The sequence below is a fragment of the Meleagris gallopavo genome, chromosome 9 (assembly GCF_905368555.1).
Source record: "Meleagris gallopavo chromosome 9, MGAL_WU_HG_1.1, whole genome shotgun sequence".
Taxonomy (NCBI): domain Eukaryota; kingdom Metazoa; phylum Chordata; class Aves; order Galliformes; family Phasianidae; genus Meleagris; species Meleagris gallopavo.
The window spans coordinates 17,230,721-17,256,462 of record NC_139412.1 but is presented as its reverse complement, the minus strand read 5'-3'; the positions used below and the strand labels follow the sequence as shown (position 1 = coordinate 17,256,462).

The 25,742-nt window shown below is 40.4% G+C and overlaps 1 protein-coding gene across 1 annotated transcript in view; it reads right to left on the bottom strand.

Moving 5' to 3' along the window:
• The window catches only part of TBC1D8B (TBC1 domain family member 8B), a 30,784-nt gene extending 10,379 nt beyond the window's left edge, over positions 1-20,405 (bottom strand). Inside the window, exons 1-9 of the mRNA XM_010715508.4 lie at positions 20,121-20,405; positions 12,449-12,559; positions 8,171-8,289; positions 7,381-7,606; positions 6,679-6,919; positions 5,156-5,363; positions 3,572-3,736; positions 2,115-2,264; positions 255-405 (exon numbers count right to left, since the gene is read on the bottom strand). Of these exons, the coding sequence (XP_010713810.3) occupies positions 255-405; positions 2,115-2,264; positions 3,572-3,736; positions 5,156-5,363; positions 6,679-6,919; positions 7,381-7,606; positions 8,171-8,289; positions 12,449-12,559; positions 20,121-20,250 (1,501 nt within the window). The 5' untranslated portion in view covers positions 20,251-20,405. The remainder of the gene's footprint in view (positions 1-254; positions 406-2,114; positions 2,265-3,571; positions 3,737-5,155; positions 5,364-6,678; positions 6,920-7,380; positions 7,607-8,170; positions 8,290-12,448; positions 12,560-20,120) is intronic.
• Between the last annotated feature and the right edge of the window lie 5,337 nt (positions 20,406-25,742).

The following is a 25,742-nucleotide window of genomic DNA, read 5'->3' as shown; positions in this document are numbered from 1 at the left end:
ATGCTGCAGAAACTGACTGTTCCCTTGTTCACGAATAGAGCTTACAGTCATTATCTTTTAGCTGAGTGTTGCAGAAGATGACACAGGTTTAGTTTGAATCAATGCTGGACATATTTTCCTTCAGAAAGGTTTAGATAAATTGCCACAGGAAAAAGCCTTTTTTTTTTTTTTTTTTGTCAGACTATGGTCAGCCAGTAACAAGAACAGCCATCTAATATAGTCCACATGAATCCATTATACTTGCTGTGCTGTACCTGAGAAGAGTAGCCAGAGCTCTCCTCTTAAGGCCTCTGGGATCCCTCTTACAACTAAATCTCGAGTCTTCTTTGTTCGAAACATGCTGACACCGTGACCTCGTTCGAAAAAAAGGATATTCCAGGACTGTTCTTTCATTTTTTCTTTCAACTACAAAAATAAAAAAAAGAAGACTATTATGTATACTGGAAGCTTTTTTCATGTTTCAGAAAACAAGACTCTCTTTTTCTCTCAGTTACATTCATGCAAACTGCAAATGGCAGCACCGGCACCAGTACTGCTATCTGAAACAAACACTGATGCAGATCAGAGCCTACTGGAGAGAATTTTAAGGTATTCTTATTTTTGCTTCCTGGTACATCTTCTTGGTAAACAGTAAATTAACAGAAGAAGGAAAAAAGATGAAATTGAGTGTAAGCAGTAGAAAAGAAAACCAAGAAAAATAGGAGGAAGCTTCAGATTGCTTCTGTGTGGCTCCAGTTTTCTCTGCACTGATCTGCAAGCTCTAACAAACAAGCATTTGGCCATGATGATGCAGTGTAATAAAGCAAGTGATTTCTTGCATAGTCAAATCATACTGTTACAGATATCTGCTTAATTATTCAGATAAATCAACATTCTGCAATTTCAATGTGCCTTTGAATTGTTCCTTGCTAACAGCAATGAAAATGCATTAACTCTGATAAGACAAGATAACATCCCACAGAAACTCAGCAGAGAAAGCAGGCTGTTCTCCTTCCTTTCTGGCTCATCACACTTTATTGCATTACATCAGTTGACAGATTTGGAACAGGGTGGGTACAAATGGTGCAAAGCACACAGTGATGACATGACATCAGTGCCATTGTTTTGCCACTGTTTCTAAATCTCTCCTCAGTTTGTTTTTATTTAATATGAGCTCCAAATAGCAATGGGAAAGAACCAGTAATCAGAAATTTGCAAAAGAAGGAAGTCGAGTGGATTAAGAAGGGGAATTAATCACTAAAAACACACCCGTATTGGTTTTACATTTCATCAAATATTTATCAACCAGATACAACACTTGGCAAGCCAGCAATTACCATCAAAACTCAAGACAACTGTGTATGCACCGGACCATCAATAGCACCAGCCATGTAAGTAAAACCTCCTGCAGAGGAAGAGCTGGCAAAAATTCCATCTTTAAACATAACTGAAGTTATGACATTTTACTTGTGGAAAAAGTGGCAGCAGTGAAATAGATCCTTTGTAAGGTACAACATTTCTAATAAACCATTGATTGTGTTCCAAAAGAGCAATTCAATTAACCTAATGTAAAACAACTGATTATCAGTGGTTGCAGCCCACGAGAGACCTCAGTGCTCAGACACTGACACTGTATTTTCTACCCTTGCAGCAGTAATATTTAATATTGTTAAAGCAATTAAAGGCAAACTGCAGAAAGGAAAAGTAAATTTTGCCACTTCTTTCTTCTGGAATATAAAAAGTAGAATTTTAAAATCTGTTTTCCTTTTATTCCTACCAAAGGAGTGCTTATTTTCTGATATTTCTAATATCATAAGTTCCACATCTGAATTTGTCTAATTTTGCTGAAAGGCTAATTTTAAAATGAAACTCTTCTGTCCTCTTTTACTGAGGGGCTGGAAGAGCAAGAGGAATTAGCTCTATGAAGATGAGGCACATCGTTATTGAACAAGTTGAGCAGAAAATTGAATACAGCCATGAAGAAGAACCATGTGGACTCAAAATACAGAACACGGAGATGGAAGAAGACTGGCAAAGCCACAGAGGAATCCAGCAGCCTTGCTGGAGTATGTTTTGAATATGCTTAAGTCTCTTCCAGTTAGATTCCAGAAACTGTTGGCCACTTTATCCCTTACCATTTTAGGGTCTAGATTCTCAGCATCCTGAGGATGGTAGACAGTCATTAGGGCTTCTGTACTGACAGTTTTGGTGTTATCCCTCAGATCTATCTTTGATGGCACCTCATCAAAATCCTTTGGACTGTCAGAAGCAGAACTACCTGCAACCTTAACAAATAAGTAAATAGATATTAGCAATGGTAGTTATAAATGCCAAACAATCCTTCAAGAAGCAGCACTCATAGCAGAAACCATTTTGCTTCCAAACTATCCTTGTTTATCAGATTGATTTACAGGTACCAGATTTACTAAAATGTAGACTGGCATACAATTCATGAACGGACAAATGGACTTCCAAAATAAATGAATAGAAAGCAGTCCCCATTCTGAGCAGGCAGGCTTCAAGAGGCTACTCTTGTAAAATTCATCTCTACAACCCAAAACGTAATGATGAAAGGACAGCTATTAATTATGGAAACAGTAATAGGCAGAGACCTGACCATCAACCAAGTCAAAAGAACACCATTAATTTCAATGGAGCCACAAACAGAATTACACAGAAATGCTGAGAGCTTTTCAAAACCTGATGGAAACAATATAAGAGAACCCAAAAAATAATGCATTCAAAAGTAACATCATTGTTCACATGCTCTTACACATGAGAAATATTTATTTTTTCACACCTTAAAACCAGAGTTACAGAACTTAGAGTGCTAGGCCAAAACAATGCAGATACTACCCAAAAGAGGATGTTCAAATTGGGAATTCCCTTGAGAAGCAGACTTTAACTCTCAGCTCTTCCAGAGCTGTGCTGTACACTTACCAGCTGAGCATTTCTGCTGATATCAAACTGTCTTGTTTTTATTATTCATTTGTATTTTTTAACTCTTAAGAAGCACAATCTGAACACCGAGACACACTGATATTCAGTCTGATACACTGATTGTTTTCTACCAAAAGGCATTCACTTGTACACTTGTACACACAACTGTCACTCTTGATGCAGCTTCAGCTGATTCCGATTTTCTTAGTAGAAAATCTTCTGAGAAGAGATACAGAAGCTCTAATAAGTAATGCTTTTTAGGGCTGCCTAGTCGTGTTTTCTTATTTCTCATACATTAAACCAAGTACAGATTTCTTCACATCCAGAAGTAACCTTGTAATTATTCCATCCTCTTTCTGAGTCAAATAGTCAGCTGACCGAAAAAAAGGCACAATGAAACATAATTTTCTACCAGACTGATGGGCTCCATTTTAAAAGTGGCTGAAGGCAAGAAATGGGAACACGATTTAAAAAATAGAAAAAGAGACAACTTGTTATCCAGAGGTGCAGCAGACCCTCTCTGTCTAGATTCAGACTTAAATAGTGCATGGTATCAAAAACACAGATAACTATACATTCAATTCTTAGTGAGACTAGACAATCTTATTTCTAAGAGTAGCTAATGAGAAACTAGAGTTAGGTGAAGAGTTACCTCTGTATTTATGTGCTGTGGACTTGAAGTTGCATTGCATTTGATTCTGAGCTTTGTGACAAGCTGTTCAAAATCTCTAACTTCAGTGAAACGAAAAGCTCTTTTTCCTTTGGTACTAATGTTGACTCCTCTGTTGGCTGGGTCAGCCTTATCCACACCTATTACCTAGGGAGACAAGGCTGCATTAACGAGGCAAGCCATCCAATACATGTTACTACCTTGTTTTCAAAAGAAAAAAACTATTAAAAATACACACGTACATGGAACAGCAGTAGGAAGCACCACACAAACAGAATTAGTAATGTAAGTAATGAACAGGCTGTGTTACAGCTTAGTGGTCTGGAGCTGTTTTAATACAAGGCAGTAAGTATCATGCCACTGGCTTTCTACAAGGTACTGAACATCTCTGAAAAAGTTTTTCTCAGCAGAAAGTATGGAGCATAGTTGAAAATCTTGCGGCCTCCTACCTGCTGGAGCTGTTACTTTTTTTCCTACCATCAAAAAGACAGACAAGTAATGAAATGAATCAAGTTTCATGAGAACGAATTCCAGCTGTCACAATATGTGATGGCTGGAGTTGATTCTAATTGCTATTGTGAAAGAGCTACATGGTAGAGTAGTTAATACACTTTAATAACGCACATAACTGTAAGATAATCATGAATGTGTAGAACAGCTGTCACTGCTGATGTTTTTACATTGTTACAGAAAAGGAAAGGAAAACAGACTAAAGGAAAGAACTCTGTGGTACTGCAGAACAAATAGTGAGGGCCTGACAAACTACAAGGAGGTAATTTAGTCAGCTCCTTTAACACAGTCTCTTCTTTCCTCCCCCACTCCCCAACTTACGGATGTTGATATTGTTAGCAAGACTTTTAAAGACTGGTTAATTTTTAAGCTATTGTAGCACATATCTGGGTGCTGCTGAAAAATCTCTAAAAAAATCTTTTAAAATCTCTAATACCAGAAAAGTGGCAATGTCACAGATCACACAAAGTCAGGACAGAGATGAAGAAGGCTTTTTTTTTTTCTTAGATATGATTCCACAGTCTATCTGCAGAACCTACAGAACTAGGAAAGCTGTCCTTCATAATACAATCCTTGTTCAGTTTGTTGAGACTACCAGCTGGTGCTGGTATTTGTTCACTGAAGAATGTCAATGGATTTTCCTACAGATGTTTGAACAGACAGCACTTCTCAACTACTGCAGAAAGATGAATGGCACTACAGAGCTAAGAAAGAAACACAGCAGAACAATTATCTTCAAGATCCTCCATCCTTTCCAGTCCTTTTTATCTCGAGAATCTTACATTAACTCAACCTCAAAAAGTAAGCTTTTTTTTATTTATTTATTTTTAAATATATGTGCTATTTGAAAAATTGGATTCTGTACCAAGCTACAAAAATGAGAGTAAATGGAAATGACACAGGGGACAATGTATTACCATATGCAGCATCAAAAGTAGAGGGAAATCATGACATCACATAAACTAAGGATATCCTAAGGAAAATCTGATCAACTGACACTAAACTACACAAGTGCAAATCTTCTGGTGAAGTGGCTCTGACTGTGGTTTGCATTACCTCTCTTAATGGAATGATTACACTGCACAGGCTGCCATCCTGGCTAGCAAAGCAGATGTAGTTTTCTGAGATGCACATTTTCCCATGGGCATTGTAATGAGTGAAAGGAACCCATAAGAAGCACTCATGAACTTCCTTCAAAGTCTCTTCTTTGGGTAGCCTGAAGAATGCACTGAACTGCTGGCTGTGGGCTCGGCTCTCCAGGCCTCTAGATTAAAAAGCAAACAAAGCAAAAAATAGGGGAGGAGAGAGAAAAGAAAAATTGAATATTTTTAATATTAAAATATCCTGAAAAATACAAAAGTTGCAATGTCTTGTGGAAAGGCTACTTGAAACAGTAAAATATCATGCACTCTCAAAATCTATGGTGTCAATTGGAAGGTTCAGCACTTTGCTTGACGAGGTAACAAAGTGCAGGAGCAGACCCAAACACACCCACTTAACAAAACACTTCAATGCTTCAGTAAATAGGAATAAATTCAGACTCATTCTTACACAGCAAAGCACTTTGCTGAATCAGGGTCTAAAGGTAGAGGAAAAGAAATATACACTATTAGCCTAGTCTGCTGTGCTTTCCAACCTATCAAAATAACCCAATTACCTAGGAAATTCAACCCAAACCTGGCTTTGTTATTAGTGTTCTATACAAGGAAAGAACAATTTGACTTTTTGACTTTTTTTTTTTTTTAATCTGTTGCATAGTTGGCTTTAACTAGGAACAAATTAAATGGAGCTACTGGAAGTCAGGCTAAGGCTGAAATTTATTGGAAGATGTTTTCTCATACTTTCCTCTTTGCACAGGTAGTATTTTCCAACACAGATTTAGTTAATTTAAATTACCCAACTGCAGTCTTGCTTTTCCTGGTTACTTTTCACAGTAACTAGCCAATCAAAACCTCACAATTTGAGTGGGAATTTGGATAGCTCCTCAAGGAGAGGGCAACATTTGCATCAACAGAGACTAGAAATGAAATCATAAATTTATTACAAGAAATAATAACACTTTCTTTGAGAAGGAAGGACTCTAAACCATCTGTTTATTTACACACACACACCTATCTCCCTTCCTAAAACATGGCCATAAACAAGGAAAACCTGTAGCTCACTGACTTTATCACCCATCTCCAGCAGCAGATAAGCCATGCAGTTACGTACATAAGTATTTTGAATCATTTATTCTTCTCCTTCTCACTGAGATTCTTTGTACACTCCGAAGCTCCATTCTCGATTTCCTATGCCTAAACACTGCTAAAACGTCTTTTAAAAATACAAACTACTATAAACTGTAATTGAAGCCCAGTTCTGAAGGTTTGATTACTTCCTGCCTTCATACAGACTTTGATACTGCAAAGTGATAAAAGGTTAAAATGTCATGCAAAGCTTTTATCCCAAACTTTAACAAGATAGTTATTTAAGAGAACACCATCTTTGCCAGCATCTCGTGACCTCCCTCACACAAGGATTTTCCTCCCCTTTGTCTAAAAATGCACTGAGTCCAGAACTGATGGATTATAAGCAGTTACCTCTTGGTGATCTGCAGGGGGTCATGAAGGACCAGGTCATTTTCAAATGTCTCCTTATCAAAAAGTCTCCTAACAGCATAGTTTGCTAGCTGCTCCATGAGAAGGAAGGTTTCATTAATGTGCAAAAACATGGAAAAATAGTGATCTTCTCCATGGGAGCAGACATGAATGCTCTCTGTCAGAATAACATTGGAAGTCTTCTCAAGTTTTGATATTGCATCCCAGGAGATAATAAGCTTTACTGAAAATACAAATATAAGCAGATATGAGTGACTCCTCTTCAGCTGCTACCCTTGTATTAATCAAAAAAGCAGTAGCACTAGAAAGTATAATTAAACAATACTGTTAGATCACAACTCATTTGGAAATGGCTACAAATTCACAAGGACAAAAAAAAAAAGACTCTCTTCACAATTCCTATCAAATAATTCCACTAGAATGATTTTTATAGAAAGAACATTGAAGACACACCATTTATGAAAATACAAGTCTGGATTGTCTTTTTTTTTTTTTTTTGCTCTAATACAAAAATGCAAATTGCAAACTAACAGACTCATGTAAGCTACTCTACTTTAACAACTATTAATTAGACACCTGTTCACATGGCAAATCACTTCCTCATGACATAAGAAAAATGCTTCCACATGTGAAACATATACAGGAAAACATGAAAGGACTAGGCTTAGCTTAGGACTTACTTACTTTCTGCTCCCAGCAAAAATGAGTAAAAGCTCAGGAAGTTGGTACTAAGATAAAGCCAGCCTTGACAAGGCACCCGGCCCTTCCAGTAGCTGCATGAGTAGTAGGTAACCAACTTCTCCTGCTCTGGTAATCCAAAACACCTTTCAAACTTCATAAGACCTTCACGAAACTTCTCGGGATCTTCTTCTTTTGTAAAAGAACCTTTTCCTTCTTCAGCAATCAAACCCTAAAACAAGAGAATAGTTATTTCACATACGTATCCATACAGGTGGATGTCTTATAAAAAACTGCACACACACAAAGGAGTATTCTCCTTACAGGACATTATATTTTACAACTTGAAGAATAGTTTGAGGATCAAAACACAGTTACAGATCACACGTGCTACTTCAGATTCATACAGCTTTGGCATGACACACATCTTCAGGTTTCCTTATCTGAAATCAATGTATTTTCCTCGCTTAATCCCATGAATTTCAGGGCTAAATGTTTAATAATTGCAAAATGGACTCTCATATACTTCCTAGGGGTTCTCAAAACTATTGTGAGATAATTTGTTATCAGTTCTAGACCACTATCTAAAGGCACCCGGTGTACCATTTACCAAGAAATAATTTATGTCAAACAACTTTACATAATTATGTGGCAGATAAACAGTAACAATGGAGCGTATTACCCACTCACAAGTACACAATATTGTGGTGTTGACTACATGGAACATAATATTTGTGTACATTTAGAAGAAAAAATACTCAGCCTTTCTCAATTGTGTCATGTGCCTTCTACTTACTCTTATCTTTCCCTGGACAAAGCTTGTAATATCTTCATTTGAATCAAACACTGATAAAATGTTCATAACATTGTGTTCTAACCAGTCCCAGTGTTCTGTTATCTCTTCTCTGCTGGCTCCTGATGGAAAGTAGAAAGATAGAAGTGACTTTAATTACTTCATTAAAAACATTAATCAAGAGAATATTCAGCAAATTTCAGGTTCACAGAGTAATTTATATCCACAAATCCAAATCACACCAATGACACTGCTGTGTTTTTATCTTTCAGGCTCTTCATGGAGCTGTATTTCTAGCCTTTACCCCTAGAAGCATTCCAGCTTTGTCAAGATTTTGTGGCTCAGTGCTGAAGCCTGACTGGGACTGACAGTTCCTCCAGCTCAGCAGCATCACCAGCACACACCCATGTTAGTAAGTAGGATGCTCCCCTCGGAGGTGGGAAACATGAGATCACATTCAGAAATTAATCAGAAAATAAACATGAGCTTTTGATACACTCAGCTTTGACCACTGAGTCACAGCAGTTCCTACAGGAGAACTCCCAGCCTTGGATTTGCAGTGGTGCACAAACACTTCCAACAAGTGTAAGCTTGTATCACCATACATATCTCCATGGCCAGAATGGCAGGAAAGATTTCTCTCTCCCTTTGGATACATAAAACCACCATTTATGCTGCCTACCACAAACATGTGTTTGTGCTCAGCACAAGTCATTGTTTTATCATATTCTCTATTAAGTCACATTTTAATTAGATTTCTAATCACACTAAAGCTAAGCCAAGCACCATTCGGGAAACAGCTGTCATTCCATCAATATAGTAAAGTTCTGCTTACATTCTAATTCCAAACAAGGCAATGTTTCCCTGTAGTTAGAGAGTTCTAAAAGAGGACTGAAGCAGAGCTGTGCCCTAGATGGAAGCCATATATACCAGACCTCCTGAGCCAGGACAAAACGCTCCTTCATACCAGCTGAATGACCCCTGAAGCAGCATCTGGCACCTCCAGAATTAGTACTGTTTTTCTTCTGAACCCTCTGGGACTCTAACGCTGAGGAATTAAGGAATGCTTCCTCCTCTTTCGTTACATACAAGCCAGAGGAGCAACTTAAAAATCTGCCATCACTAGCCATAAGGAACATGCAAAACATAGAGACAAGACAAAATTCAATGTTCCTAGAATGTAAATATAGCACTTCCAAATATCTTAGAGAAAACACGACCTTATTATGTTACTTTACTCACTTGACAGTGCTTTTTCTCTAGGTTTCAGAAGGCAATCACTTACTTTATGGTGAATGTCACTGTGATTTTACAGCAAAAAAAAAAAAAAACAAACCAAAACTATCTCACCTGAACTACCCAGAAATAGGTTAGTGGCTTGCTTCAGACAGAAGAGAAAACTCTTACCTGCTAGATATAGGCTGTGAAATGGTTATGATAATTCATCTTTCTCTTTTAACATACTCAGTTACAAATTATGCAGGTGGAAACAGGTAATGAAGCAGAGCTTCTACTAGTAAACCAACAGAAGAGGCCTAGCAAATACAGCACTGAATCGACTCTTGAAAGACAGGTGCTTATTTCCACTCCATCAGATGGGGGGGACAGAGAGAAGGAAATGGAGGGGAAGAATTTATATAGGATTCAATACAAGATTTCTAGAACATATGTGAGTTGGTTGTTATATCCTTCCCAGGAATGCTCACAATGAAGCAGTCACAATCACATGCTGTCACTGCCCCGAGGCAAGAACACACCATTCACAATTTCTGTTTTCTCTATTTATTTTGTAAAGACTAATTGAACAACTTTCAGTGGACTCCACAGAATTAAGGCTGCCTTGGGAATAAATAGAAATCGACCTACATATTGCTAGTGAGGCTGTGCTACACATGCTGGATTTGCGATGACACTTGAAAAATGATAGAAAGAGTAATTAACAAAGCAATGAAATCAAACCTAATTCTCCCTCTCCGACTACACATACAGAGCAATTATTTGAGTCACTCTAAGAAGCAAAGACACAGATGTGACAAAATGAAGATGAAACTATTTCTAAGCATTTAAACAATTTAGCAGTACTGTTTCAGACCCTCACTGTGTAAAAGCAGGAAAGAAAGCAATCTTCTCCATTTCTTCACTTCAAGAAGGAACACTGTGTTTTATAACATGAAGTATAATTACACTGTGAAGCCTTTTGTTCTAAAGTATACTTAAGTAGCACAGAACTGGCAAAAAATCAGTCCTAGGGTGAAGATTACCTTTCATGTTTCCTCAGGGGCTTACCTGATGCCATTAGAATCCCCCAGACTGCACTTCCAACTCATTTATCAAAGTACCTTTCTTAGCAGCCTGACACCATTTGTTCTGACCTCTCCAGAAGTCATCTCAAAATTTTATTTACAGTCAATGCAAAAATCATTCAAATTGTATTTCATTTATAATGCTGCCCTTTTTAAGTCAGACATTATGAATTACATTAAATCATTTAACAATTCTCTTGCTGACTACTGCTCCTCAGATAAGCACTTGAAGAACACAAATACGAGCCGATTAGCACTGCAGCATGAAATGCAGGAACAATTGAGCCAAACATTGAAAAGGAGAAATCAGAATTTATACAGTAGCTAATTTAATTTTAACAAACAGGAAAAGGCACAGTTGCTTATTTAAGGTGAAGTAATGAAGGTTTATAAAGAAAACAGTAAAATTCAATGCAACAAGAGCACTGCATTTACTGGTAGAGTTATTCAGGCTGAGGGAGCTGAGCTTGTTCAGGCTGGAGAAGAGGAGGCTCTGGAGAGATCTCATCACAGCTTACCAGTACTTCAAAGGAGCTTACAGACAGGAGGGAGACTGACTTTTTATGTGGTCTGATAGTGACAGGACAAGGGGGAATGATTTTAATCTAAAAAAGGGGAGACGTCGGTTAGATGACCAGGGAAAATTATCACTCAGAGGCTGGTGAGGCAGTGGAAGACATTGCCCAGAGAACTTGTGGGTTCCCACTCCTGAAGATGTGGAAGGTCAGGATGGATGGGGCCCTGGGCCCTAATTTGATGCCTGATTTAGTGGTTGGCAATCCTGCCACAGCAAGGCACTGGGACTAGATGAACTTTATGGTCCCTTCCAACCCAAGTCATTCCATCTCTTTATGATTCTTTCTATCACATAAACGTTTGCAGAGTGGCACCTCTAATTTTCCTTCAAAACTCATCTTTTGCCACAGGTCTGGATGCCTGGTAGACCAGAGAAGTCTAGACAGAGACTTGTGTTTTTCACTTTTGTACAGAACACAACTAACTAAAAAAACTGAAAGCATGGAAAAAATGAACTAAAATGTGGTTCTTTGTAATTATAGACTTTTTCATGGTTTTTAATAAGTCTAAGAAATAGATTAATCCTACACGTGGACCACGTGACTATCTTAGTTTTAATATAAAGGCAAGATCATGCTGAAGAAGAAAGAACAGTGATGCATGCAAAGAACTGAGTTCTCTCAACTTTTGAAATGGAGGTCTCTCTGAATACTTGGTATTTCAGCAGTCTGTGTAAAGGAATTTACACTTAAAAAGAAAAAATTGTTTTTACAATAACAACAATAACAACAACAACAAAATCAACCTAGTAATAACGCTGCTGTAGGAAAAGTCACGTACTGCACTTTCAAGGTCAATTTTCTTTTCCATTTGCTACTGACTAATAACATAACACGCAAAAGAGAAAGAACCTCTTACACCCTAAGAGCAACAGATATGAGGAAGAATTCAGCTGCTATCATGACGGGAAGACTGGCTCATTTTTAACAAAGATAAAGTAGAAAAAAAATAATCAGATAAGCAATTCCTGTTATTTATACCTATAGCTTATACACTTAATCCCCTCAAGAGTCAACTTTTCCACATCATACTGAACTGTGCCAAGTTACAGACCTCCTTTGCAGCTTAGAAAATAAAAGATTGTGCCCCTATAATTCTAAGAGAGCATCGAGGCAGTTCCTTAGTACTGTACAGGCTGCTGCAAAAAACAGGCAAGCTGACCTTATCATATGAAGGGTCCACAGGTATACTCTGAAAAACTGGAACCATTATACCACTGTCAATCTCAGGTCTGAAATATCCTGAGCATCACTATAAAATTACCAAATAATTTTCAACCGTATGAAGATCATTGGAATGAATGATGTGAGAGGATTAACCCAACCATAAGATTCAGCCCATCCTCTGCATCCCAACTTTTCACTTTATAAACTCACTCAGCTTCTAAAAGAACAGGACATACCACATGCAATGGACCAGTAGACCTGTGAGTCTGGTGTCTGGTGCAGGATGCGAAATGGGGCCACTTTTGATGTAGAATCCAATACTGCATCTAGGGTTCCCACGAGAAGACCTGAAGAAAGCACACACAGCCTGGTAAAACTAAAGCTGTGAAATGCATACTTACCTCCCAGTTCCTTTCTTACTGAATAGGAACGTCACCCAAGATTCATTCTATAATAAACTGAGAAAAAAAAAAGCACAAATGAACAAAACGAAAAGCCTTCCCAGAGGAAACTGCTGGGAAGCTGTTACAGACAAAAAAGCCATTATAAACACAAACTGAGAGTGAAAAAGTTTGAGATGATGCCCATGGAAGCAATAGCCATGCAGTATGGTAAACCAGAGGATAACCTAAGAAGGATCATGGCAGTTCTCAGCCTTTAATAAGCACAAGCAGAAATTGGACTATCTCTTCGTTAGTCACTTACTGCTGTTCTTTACAGACAAAGGAAACAGTTCTAGGGAAACTGTAAAAACATGATGTCTGATTTATGAAAATCTCATGCACTCTCTTCATGTGAGAACACCATGTCACACTCCCTATACAGACAGAAGTTTTCCTGTTCATTCCATTCTCCAGGCATTAGGCTACAAAATGGCTTTTTTTATCAAGTCTATCAGAGGACTCCACTATAAACTATGGAACATGAAGATTTCATCCTGCCATCATGTGTGAGTGTATTATATAGGATGCGTTACCTCATTACAGATTATTTGTACCAGATACAATGACCATGTTACCTCCTTGCCCCTAGATATTTAATTAGTTCCACTTAAACACAGTTTACATCAAAATACTAACAAAACACACTTCATCTCTACCAAAAAAAAAAAAGAAAAAGACACACACTTTCCTCTCTCTTGATATATTTCCTGACAAAATGAGTATGCATTTTATCTTGGCAAGCAAAATCATTCTCACTAAGAGTAACAAAGATGTTAGCTCAGAGATCTTAAAAGCTGTATTTAAGGTAAGAATCAAGAAATTCTAAAAGAAGAAGAAAAACCTGCACAGAAAGAAATACAAACTTCTGGATCCTGATGCTCAAGTAAATCTTGTTACAACAGCGATGAAAAATACAAGCAATGCTATCACTTACTTTCCTTCTATTAATCCCCTCTCAAATTAGGAAAATACCAGTTGTGAGTACTCAGGGAAGCAAGGCAAGACCTCTCAATTTTATCTAGGCAGTGATCCTCTGAACACGATTTCCCTTCCAGCACAGACCCCGTGTGACCTATTGATGTGGCTATTCAAGTTTCAGAACGATTTTCCTTGTCTTAAAAAAATGGAAGCAAATAAAAACCACAAAGGGAACCCAAAGATCAGTAAATTTCATCAATCAAAACTATTACCTTGCATTACCTGCAATTCATAGACTGTACGTGTTGAAAAGTAGCATGTTTTGTAAATTCAAACTACAGTCAGTCATTGAATAGATAACATTCATAACTGCTTTAAGAGCTGTGGCTTACTGAGTCATAACACTGAGCTCATCATCACAAAGCTGGCTGTGCTTTAGCAGATACTTTATTATCTTTTACAATTCTCCTAATCATATTTTTGTTACGATATATGGTACCAAGACATTAGTCACTATTGCTAAGGTTGATGCAACAGCTCAGCTTGTGTGAATGAGTGTGACAGCACACTAGGGAGCAGCATTCCTGAGTGCTGTAAGAGCTCCCATCAGTTTGGAAGACCATCAGATCTTAGGCACAACAAACTGGCTCAGTATTGCTCATTTCAGTAGTTCCACCTGTCAGCAGTGCTGTCTACCACACAACTGCAGGTCAGTGCTTCAGCCAATAAATATTCAAAAGGTGATGAGCTCATTTCACAGCTGCAGTTACTGGCATCACTGCAAGGACCTGGCAGTCCCACCTGCTTATCCTGGGCCTGAATGTGCTCTAACTACAAGATGGAATGTTCATTTCCAAGGCTGCAGACGAGGAAAGGTTTAAAGGTCATTAGTCCAAGGATATTAATTGTAAAATAAAGGAGTAGAGAGCAGAAGAATCAGCAGCTGCTCAACCCAGATAGTGGCATTACCTCCATAAGGGATGCAAGGGGAAAAAGCAAATCAGATCCTATTTGCCAATCCCTTGCCAGTGATATGCAGCGTACTGTTCTCAAACACCAGTTCTAGGGACAGCCTTCGGAAGGTCAGCTACTAGAGTTAGGGTAGTATGGTTAAGTTGCGGTTGGATTTAATCATCTTTAAGGTCTTTTCCAATCTGAGTAATTCTATGATTCCACTCTCACCTCTGTTCTAAGTCAGACCCACAGTTTCTGGCAGTGATTTCAGCCAAGTCCTTCTCCAGCCTCACACAGGGAATGATTTCAGCTATCGACAATTTTAGTGATGCACACTCACAAGGAGAAAAGGTTCTGTTTTTAGAAAACGCTCTCGATTTCATGGTTATTTAAGTAAAACCATTGAGAAAAACCATGGATCCTTAAGTGAATAGAATAAAACACCCTAGAAAATTAAAGGGCCAGGAAACCTGAATAGCTTTGTAATAAGGTGATCTTTGCAAAACTTTATGTAGCCAACAGAATACAAACATTAGCTGACAGAATATCGGGAACAAATTGCCTCAGTGGTCCACATCAAACCTTCAGAGCTGAGTGTGGATGACTCAATGGTAACACGAAGTGACGTGCCAGCACTGTGCCTTGCAGACTATCCTTGGTACTTTGCTGCAGAGACATCCACCAGAATATGTTAGCAATGAATTTTGCTCTCACTTGTACCAATTTATGGCAATAATGCCTATCTGTTACACGAAAATAACTGCCCAGCACTTTGTCTTTCGGGAGTAACACTGCTGTGTTCTTCTATTTCACCAGGCACATCCAGAGAGCACTGCCGTTTGCTTTCCCTAAAGAAGTGCTGTTGCTCTGAAGCAGAGTTGGCACAAGCCTGTTTGCTCCTCTGCTGCCTAACAGTACCTTTGAGATCAATAATTGATGAAATTAAAACCAGATCACTCTCCTGATTTACTACATTAGAAGTGTTACTGGACATCAAATATTGAAGAGAATTAGAGCTCCTTACAGACAGAGATGTTTCATCAGCACAGTGCTGGCCAGCCCCGTGTCCCCAGGGTCTTTCAAAGCAGACACATCCAGGTCCAACTGAGGCTTCACTCCACGTTTGTTTACGCTGATGTAAAAAGGCACTGCGTGAAAGTAATGTAAGAGCTGCATCTGAGTGCAGCAAATGCATAAAGTGGAGCTCTGCAGGAAGAGTTTGGTTTGGCAATAATTGCTCCTTTCTGCAACCTGAGGCTAAGAGCAACCTGAACCTTAAAGCAAGTCCAAAGGGGAAAAACACTATGTGAAAAAAGTTTATAGTATGGAACAGAATGGGTGGAATCCCACTGAGGACACCTCCCAGCAGGGACACCTGGAGCAGCCTCAGCACCTCCCAAAACCAGCATCTGTATTTCAGAAGAAACATAAACGTGAAGAATATAAAGCAATGGCTTTTACATGAACTGTTCAATTGTTTTTGTATTGTAAAGTCAACCTGGTAATAAATCGTGCATTAAAAAGGGAAATCAACCCTGGAGGCAATGCAGTGCAAGAGACCCAAACCACAAATCCCCACCACCATAAATATTTGTTTACAAAAGCAAGATAAAGCCTCATCCCAGAACATCAAATACATTTACACAGCGTTTTGGTTCACTTAAATTAAAAAAAAAAGTTTATCTACTGACAACTATTGAGTCTAAAATACTCACTAAGTATACACTATACTTAGCCACAAAAACTCATTTCTCAATTTACTTTATTTAAAATGGGAGAATGTCAACTTGTGAATAAGACTCTCTCTCTCATTTCTTCAAATTAAGCACAGAACTCCTTTGTGTGTGTGTGTGTGTGTGTGTGTGTGTGTGTGTGTGTGTAATTGTATTTCCAAATCAACTTGGTCTCACGACTAAGGAACCTCAGCTTAAGGCACTACAGAGCATGGACTGAGATGCAAATGTTCTTTAGCAATTGAGATGTAAAACAGATTCGTTTAAGTCTCCAGTGAGTAAGATTTCATCTCTATTTACATTGTACATTCTGGTCAGTGGTTATGGCTCAGGTGAGACAATGGCTGCTTATCAAACAAATGTGTGTATTCAGGGCCATATGTAAAAGTACTTGTGGCAATAAAGATATCCTTGAAAACTGGGAAACTAGAAACAGTACTCTGTAAGAAAGATAAACACTGGTCTCCTTGGAAGGTCCAGTGGCAAGTCTGACATACATCAACTCCTCCTTTTCTTCGCTTCTGTACAGACAAAGGCTACAGAACATGAATAGATGTCAATTCTACACACAATCAGAGCTAAACAGAGAGGTGAGTAAAACTCCTGAACATCAGTGCAGCACCCACTGCAAACACCAAGCAAGATGACCTTCAGTGCCAACCCTTCTGTCCCCAAGGCAGCAGCACAGCCACACCGCAGCGCTGCCTGCTCCTCCCAGTGCCAGCAGAGCTGCCACACTGCCCTTCACCAGACAGTGGCACACACTACTGCAGACTTCTATGGTAACTTGAAAACTGGCTGAAGCACAAGCTGCACCTCTCCAGCCTCACACCCAACTCCACAGCACAGACCTTAAAGTTCCAAAAAACAAAATCGCCTCTGTCACATACTGAGCCTACTTACAGTGCAAAGCTTCCCAAGCTTCCTCTCCTGCCCTGCTATTCCCACTAAGATGAATTCCTATAAGATCACCGAGTACCATTTTTAATTGATCCAATAGGAAGTTCTGTGTGAGGCAAGGTCCCTGCCAGTGATACCCACCACATTAAAGTGTTCTTTAACATAATGACTTTTGACAGATAAAGTACATTTCCTCATAGTGCATATACAAGCCTAGCTCTGTCTCCCTTTCCTCCATCCTCCTCTGCCAGCACAATAGCTAGCAGTGACACAGACAACAGGCTGCATCTTCTACAAGCAGGAAAAGAACCTTCTGCAGATTCAGGATAGCAATAATTGCTGCCGGAAATCTAGGACTTGAAGAGTCAGGATTTTTGCCTACATTTGAAATCTCCCTTTTTTCAAACACAGCACATTCAGTGAGCAGGGAAGATTACTCCCATCCATGTGGTTTACTGGTAAGTGTCTCTCCTCTCACAGCTGTGCTGTACACTGGAGCTAAAGCACGTCACTGAAAGACTGGTATTTTGTAACATCACATACAATTACTCCAGAATACCTGCCTTCTAACTAAGGTCCTATAACCAAACAATATATATAACTGAAACAATGTCTTCATGACCAAGGTACTCGATCTCACTAGATCTTGTGTACAGCATGTGCATTCCCGCAGCAGTTTTCTGTCACTGTAACTGTGCTTTGTCACACAAACCACTTTGTTTAACTGTATCCTTACAAATACATCATAGAAGGCCTAAGCAGGCCTCCTGTAGTGGCACTGCAGAAAACAGAAGGACTGGAGGACTGCAGGCAGAAGATTCTGTGACAGCTCAATGCATGTGAATCAGGAAGTAGAACCAGTCAAACAGGTTACAGTATCCGCACCCCTAGGTGAGGTCTAAGGAAGAAAAGAGAATGAAATGTAAAACTAAGCAAGTGCATAAAAGCAGAGAGGACCAAGGCAAAGCAAAACCAGCACAAAGTATCCATCTCTATCCACACTAGCCAATTAGTAAACCACACTATGAGTGGACACAAGCCATAGGAACTAGCCATCTCCAAAAGATGACAAACCAACCCTGTTGTACCTCTCCAAAGTGATGCACAAACAAATCTAAGTGTGGATTTCTTTATAAGACCATGCTAACACATCAAACCCTGCCTTCCTCTTTTACCTGGTCTGCACCTTCTGCTTCTGGTTATGCCCTCAATACTCACTTGCTCCCTCCTCAAAGTCTTCCTTACTGAGCATATTCTTGTATCACAGGAAATCCATTGCAGCCATCCCTCAGCCAGCCCATCAGTGCTATCCCAGTACTCTGCACCCTCTTCCCCATGCTATGTTGAGGCACAGCCCCTCTCCTCCTAGAGGGCTCCATTTCCCAGGCCCTCTAACGCTGTGTCACATCAGCTGGAAAACACTGCTTACGAGAACAGCAAAAGGCTCTCCTTGGCACATCTGAGGTGACGGCATAACATAATAGCTGTTCATTGCTTTTTTTTCTGAAATAAGCACTAATTATCTGAGTCACACACAGCACTAAGAAATTAAAATCAGGCATAGCAAATTATGCTAGTTTATAGCTAGGAGGTTTGAATATTTTCATACCTGCAAACACAAATCTAACTGTTATTTTCCAATTCTTCTGCTAACCCTTGTTATTTACCAATTTAATTCAGGAACATCTTACTTTTGCTTCTGTTCACTAAAAAGTAACCTGTGCAAATAAAAGCTGTATGAACCTCATATAAATAGATAAGCTATAGAAACAAAACATGCAACACCATCCAGGAAGGCATACCAAAGGAACTATCCCACTTGGGTGTTCTTCCATGCTGCCATATGCTTGCAAGGGCAGGAGAACAGTGACAGACATCTCATTCTTTCGTTTTCGCAGTTCTTGGGTGAATCTTAACACACTGCCAGACAACCTTTGTACCACTTCAGCTTCCTTTGATTTCCAAAGACACAGGACAGAGAACAGCCAACCCAGACTGGTGACCAGGGTTGCAAGACATCACCCCTTGTTGTAAGCCGAAGCCTGACATTGTCTACCTATAACATTATGATATTCCTAGCAGGGAATCTGGGATTGTGCAGTTAATTCTTTTTACATGTTCCTTGCCCCCTATAAGTGGTTCACATGCCAATGAAACTCCTCTGGTGGGAAGGGCTATTTCTACATGTGGAATTTGTCAGTCAGACAATTAGATGTTATTACATTGTTGGGAAGAATTAATAAATGCTTCAATCAGACAATAATGCATCACGTTCAGTACAGCTTACATTATGATGACGCAATTAGAGAGAATGTGAAGATGCAACTTATACTCACGACCCCAGAGACACAGCTCATTCGAAACACTTGAAAACCACGCTGGCCACGAGCCAGCAGTGCACCCTTGTGGCCAGCGGTACCCTGGGGTGCAATATCTAAAGGGCAGGAGTCAAGGGACGGGACCAGGCTCTTTTCAGTAGCGTGCAGTGACAAGATAACGGGTAATGGGTAAAACCAGAGCAGAGGGAGTTGGACTGGGAGATCTCCATAAGTTCCTTCCAACTCCTTACGTTCTGTGACATCCCAGCGTGACTCCATGTCCCTGTGCCATTTTTCCTCCCAGCTGGGGTGCCGGAGGACGTTATGCCATGGACAGTAACCAAACCTGGAAACTCCGGGCTGCACCTTCAGTTCTCACGAAATAAAGCCCGTTACAGCGAGCCTGTCGCGGTGTCAGTGCCGTCTCCTGTCCGGCCGAGCACAGAGCTCTGCCACCTCACCCCCTTGCCGGGGTGCACGCGAAGGGGAAGGAAAGCAATTAAAAAGAAAATTATAAAAAAAAAAAAAAAGGAGGGGGGAATAAGGAGGGGGATGGGAAGAAGAAAACAACACCCGAGGCACCCCGCCACGAAGGATCGGCCCACGCTCGGCCACCGCAGCACCGCCCGCCCCGCGCAGTACCTGCCAGCCCGCCGCCGCCCTCCTCGCCGTAACCCCGCCGCCTCTGCAGCACGAAGTACTGGTTGGAGCGCTCCAGCACCCACAGCTTGAGGGCATTTTTCAGCAGCACCTCCTCAGGCTTCAGCCACATCTCGGCGGCTTCACCGCCCTCCGCCGCCGCCCATACCCGCCGCCGCCTCCCGCTCCCACGTACGCGACCCGGCTGCCAAGCGCCGCCGCCGCCCCGAGGCACGCTGGGAGGCGTAGTCCTGGCGGGAGCCCTCCGCGCCTCAGGCCTACAGCTCCCGGCACGGCCCGCGCGGCCGCCGGCTCTGAGGCGAGGCGGGAAGCGGCCCTTCGCTTGCAGCCCCTGCTGGGTGCAGCCAGGCGTTGGCCTCGGCCGTGAAAATCTCACAGAGGGATTTTTGTTTTGCCCCCCCTCGTGGCAGCCAGAGAAATGCGGCTACGTTTGGCCAAACACCAAGCATTCATCACCAAAGAACGCTGCTTTGTTTGGTGTCGACGCTTGTTTTCTAGTCTCCTAAGCCTGATGTGCCTTGGGGCAGGCTTGGGCACAGAAAGAAACACCCAAACGCCTGGCCCTGTCACACTGCCCATGCATGTCACCTCAACCTGCTTGTCAGCCCCAAGTGGGGGGAGTAGCAGGCATATTGCCACCTATTTATACTTCATGATATACGATGATGCTCTGCCTCCTTGCCTCTATCACCCAACAAAATTATGAGCTCACTTGGAGCAGCGTGGATGTTTTGGGTTTCTTACCAACAGTTTGACTCAGGGGATCTGTGTTTTTTGTGTGTCTGCAAGAACTTGGTCATTTGTCCCCATAAAGTAGCTCTTCAGATCATCTACACATGAATTAGCACTGTTGTTTTAGTCTATAATAAATCAGTCAAGCCTGGTAGTGAGCGAAACAACAGCCTTCACACTCAGACTGTATGTGACAACCTGCTCATATTACTGTCTGCTGCTGCTAACTCCCCTTATGAGCTCATCTCTCAGAACTAGCTGTCCTCTGGGAAAGCAATAAGAGGAAACATTTAAAAGTCCTGCACTGGAAACACTCCACCACATACACCTGACAACTGAGAGTTTCTTGGAGCTATAGGTCAGCACAGTGTGACTCCCAGCTCCACAGGAGGGCCACAACCACAGCCACCCAGCTGCTCAGTCCTCAACAGCTAGTGCTCTCTCCCAGTATTTATTCTCAAGTCTCTTCACGACCTTGCCAGAAGAAACCACAGGTCTCACCTTGTGTCATTACACACTCTGCTTTGCAAATGTATCTTCTGTGCTGACCAAAACCAAATAGATAAGCTTGAGGGCATGGAAGCCCATTGCCTCTGCTCCAGGTCTCTGTGACTTCTCCTAATGATATATTAGGAGTGTGAAAGCCTCACTCCTGGGCTTCACTCCTCATACAATCTGTCACTTGGAACAAAGTAGGACTTGCCCATTTCCCAGAAACTTCTCTACAGTTTTCTGTTCTGTCAGATCATTCCCTTAGCACAGTGATTTCCAGCATCACTGACCTTCCTAAAATTTTCCCAAAATAAAGCTTTATTGATTGTGTATCTTATCAGTGTGCATTTAAACTCAGCCTCTTCAAGCTATTTTTATAAAGAAATTGTGCACATCATGCACTAGTCATAGACTTCAAACTTGGCACTTCTTCATTTTATCCACTCATTCCAGCATTCCCCAAGGCAACCCACTTCCTGCAGTGTTTCTGCCAGCCATTAATCTATCTGTGAGTACAGACAACACGAAATGTTGCCAGGCCCTCATCGAAAGGTATTTGGCAATGTCTATCCACTTCCAGCCACATATGGAAACCTTTACCCAGCAGCACCAGTTTAGTTCATGAGTAGTTTTAAAAACTGGATGATCTGCACTGGTATAAGGTTTTTATTCCAGTCACTCATTATATCATAGCAAAAGAAGCTCTGCTATTGAAAGTTTTACCTTTCAAACCAAATATAGATTGAATTCAAGCTGCTATTCATTTTACATGTTTTTATTACAAAGTAGGAAGCAACAAATTTCTGGTACTTTACTAGAGCAGAAAAAGAAATGATTAGCAAACACAGTAACTGACACAGACAAAACATTAATGAGACAAGACGAACAACTACAATACATCAGCAGATTCTCCATGTGTCAGTCTCTACAATCCATCCACCTGAAGTAACAGATATCAGTGAGCTCCTTTTGTGGACAAACTGTTGCTGTGGCAGCTCCTGGAGATTGACCAGAGCTGACAGCAATTCCTGCACAGATGCTGCTCTTCTAAGAGCACTCCCAAAGGGAGTGTTTACCATTTAATTTTCCCCAATTAGCCAAGCCCTTCAATATGAAACACTTACTTAGGATCTAATACAGGCAGTCTAATGCTGATGCTAATTGCAGGGAAAGATGCCCTTGGCATTTCCTACCCAGATCTTGGCTTCTGGCATCTCGCGCAGGCTGGACATGTTAGGACATAAGTTGCTTTCTAGTGTAAGATTCAAACTTTATTATTTGGATTATGTAAAAGTAACAACAAAACCATCTTTGTTTTCCCTTCTGTTGTTACAAGGTCCTGAATGCCTTCCTTTCTCCTGATTCCTTCAGGCACTGGTTCCTAACAGCCAAACACTATTAAGATGCAGAGTGCAGAGGAATTTATTTATAGATACTTAAATTCTTTCTTAATCAGCACACAATCATCCTACAGTCTAATCAATGCATTCCACAGCAAGAGAGATCCATTTAGTGCTGCAGAATTTTTCTTTCACTGCACTAATGACCTCCTGGAAATGGTAAATGATTTTCCTCAAGTAACCACAGCCAAGTGTATATAAATAGATAAATAGCTGTATAAACAGTTTGGCTTCGCTTTGTATAACCAACAGTTTAACAACCAGTGCAGAGAATTACATAGCTGTTAATTCACAGTGGGTGAACATCACAATTTGGTTTCAAGTTTCCCTTAGAGCTAAAATTAAATTGTCAAAGCCAGTAGATTTCATCTACTCCAAAATGTCAGCCATTATGCCCCTGGGGGAGTTGAACACTATTCAAATCTGCACAGGGAAAACATCCATCTAAACCTGGGTGAAAATAGACTAGTGCAGAAGCTAGCCCTCTTGTTAAATACTAAATAAAATTCATTAAATCACGCAGCCAACGTATGAGTAGGCATTTATGCTGTCCAACTGTAAGGCCCCTTGACAGCTACAGATCTTTCTGTCTAGAGATTGAGATGCACAAAACCTGTCAATTTTATAGGAAATCCAGCTGTCCTCTTGACTCACGTTGCATTTATATGCTTGTAGTCCCTCATCACAAGGCTTACCTTTCCCTTATCTGCAAAATCTCAGTTACAACTACATTTCTAGAGTGACATCTGAAAATTTTCCTCGATATGAGAAAATTATATTTCAAATTTTGAATTTACAATAAAATCCCATCCATGCAAAGTCTGGTTTACAAGAAAGCACAGTAATACAGCATCTGGTAGCAGGGCTTACTCTCCCACAGAGATGAAAGGTTTTCCCAGTCTCCCTTTGAAAATATGCAGATCTTTACGTGTCTAAAACAGAGCTTTCTCGGGGAGGGGGAGAAATAAATAACGGCAGTAAGCAAACACGGGAAGAGATACCTGAACCTGTTTCTGCTTCCTCTCTGGGGCAGAACAACTGAGATGTCTATAGGACTGGATGAAAACAGTAATGGAGTCAAAAAGATGCATTTGCTTTAATAACCATTACCTCTTGTGGCCACATAATTTTCAGCATCTTGCACAGAAGCATTGGTATGTACAGTGAAAATCAAAGCTATTCACAATAACAACAAGCTTACATTGCCCTTCAGGAACAATCCTATCTCCAGGCACGTTATTTGCATTTTGCTTTAAGGAAAGAGTCTATTATGTCATGAAACACCCATCTACATGTATACCTACAGAGAACTGCAGCATCAGAAAAGATCAGTTGTACTGTAGTCCAAAGACAGGGTCAGCTAACGACAATTGCAATGCATGGAAACTTTAAAATACTAAGTTAAAGAGTAGCTTTGGAAAATCTTTAAAGAAGAAGTGACTGTAGCAATATTACAAAGGGAAAAACCTCTGCAGAATTCAGCAAAATGAGAAAAAGTTTTCTCAGAAGGAAACAGCAACATTCCTGAGCTCGTGTGTGAAATTCACATGCTTTCATTGCCAATACTTACAAACAACGCATACAGATTCTTCTTTAAGATGCAAAACCAGAAAAACGTTCAATTCTTTTCCCTAGCAACTCAAATACTGTCCTGATACAAGCACTGCATTTATTCCCTGAACAGTACTTTACACTTGATACAATAATCTTAAAAATGTTTCTAAAAATTAGCATAGGTTCTTTGAGCACTAAGTTCACATTTTAGTGCATCTCATTCTATCTCACCGTCATTGAGCTGACTGAACTGTGTTCATTCTTCAGTACTCCACTAGTTCTTCGAGAAAATGCTGTGCGCTCACCTTACCCTTTGATGTACCACTAGAAACACCAAGACTAGAAAAAAATGCAGTTTTATTGCTTAGAAGACAGTAAATAGAAAGGCTTGAATCCTATCAACATAACAAAAAATGCCAAAGCATCTTTCAATGCATGGAGTTGGTCTGATCTTTTATTTTTTTTTTGAGGGAGATCAACTATTGTTCCTGTTAAACACGAAGTCTGACAGATGATTTCACAAAACTATTACCACAAAATTCATGTTACAGCTTACGCACAGCAAATATATAAAGCTTCTAGACATGAAATTAAAGCGTTTGGAGGAGTGTACTTACCTCTTGGCAGCTCCCCTCTCTGCTCTACACTTCAGATGCAGAATAGAAAGATAATCACAGCTACAAGCAAGATAAAGCTTCAGCAAGAAATCAGATTATATTCAGATTTACATTTTGAGCCCATAACCAACCAATGCTTCCTGGACTTGATTTGGAGGTCTGCAAAAGACAGCTGTGGCCAACTCAATCGGGTAGCACTTCTGTACTTCCCATTGTCAGTCAGCAATACAAGGCTGTACCTACTGCCAAATTAGGTACAGTTAAAAAGTTGTCAAATCCTCTAACATCATATTAAAAAATAACAGGCATTTGACAGTTTCTAAAATGCCTGGCAAGACAAAGAGCATTAACTAAGCGCAGAAATGCTGATCAACCAGCAGAAAGTGAAACACAAGTTTCAGGAGTTCAGGTAAGACTGCCTCGTGCTGATCTGTGCACAAAGGGGCAGGTCAGAAGCACATCAGGCAGTTGTGGCACATGTAGGGAGCCTCTTAAAAAAAAAAAAAAAAGGATAATTCAAGACATCACACCATTTGTTTTCCCCCTGCCCTCTCAGCACACTAAGTTGGCTATTCAGCCTTAGCAGCCTGCCATATAGCACTTGTTTTTTCCCCGTATATAGAGTACAGCTCCCAGGCTCTGGCCTTTCAGTAATGTTTGAGCCCACACAACGGAAGCAGCCTGCACATAATTAGCACTCCTTACTCATACTGGTTCAAGCAACAGCTGCTGTTTTGGCCTCACCAACAGTAAGTGAGATTCAGAGCTGTGGGACAGGGCAAACCCAAGAAATGCATCTGCTTCCACAC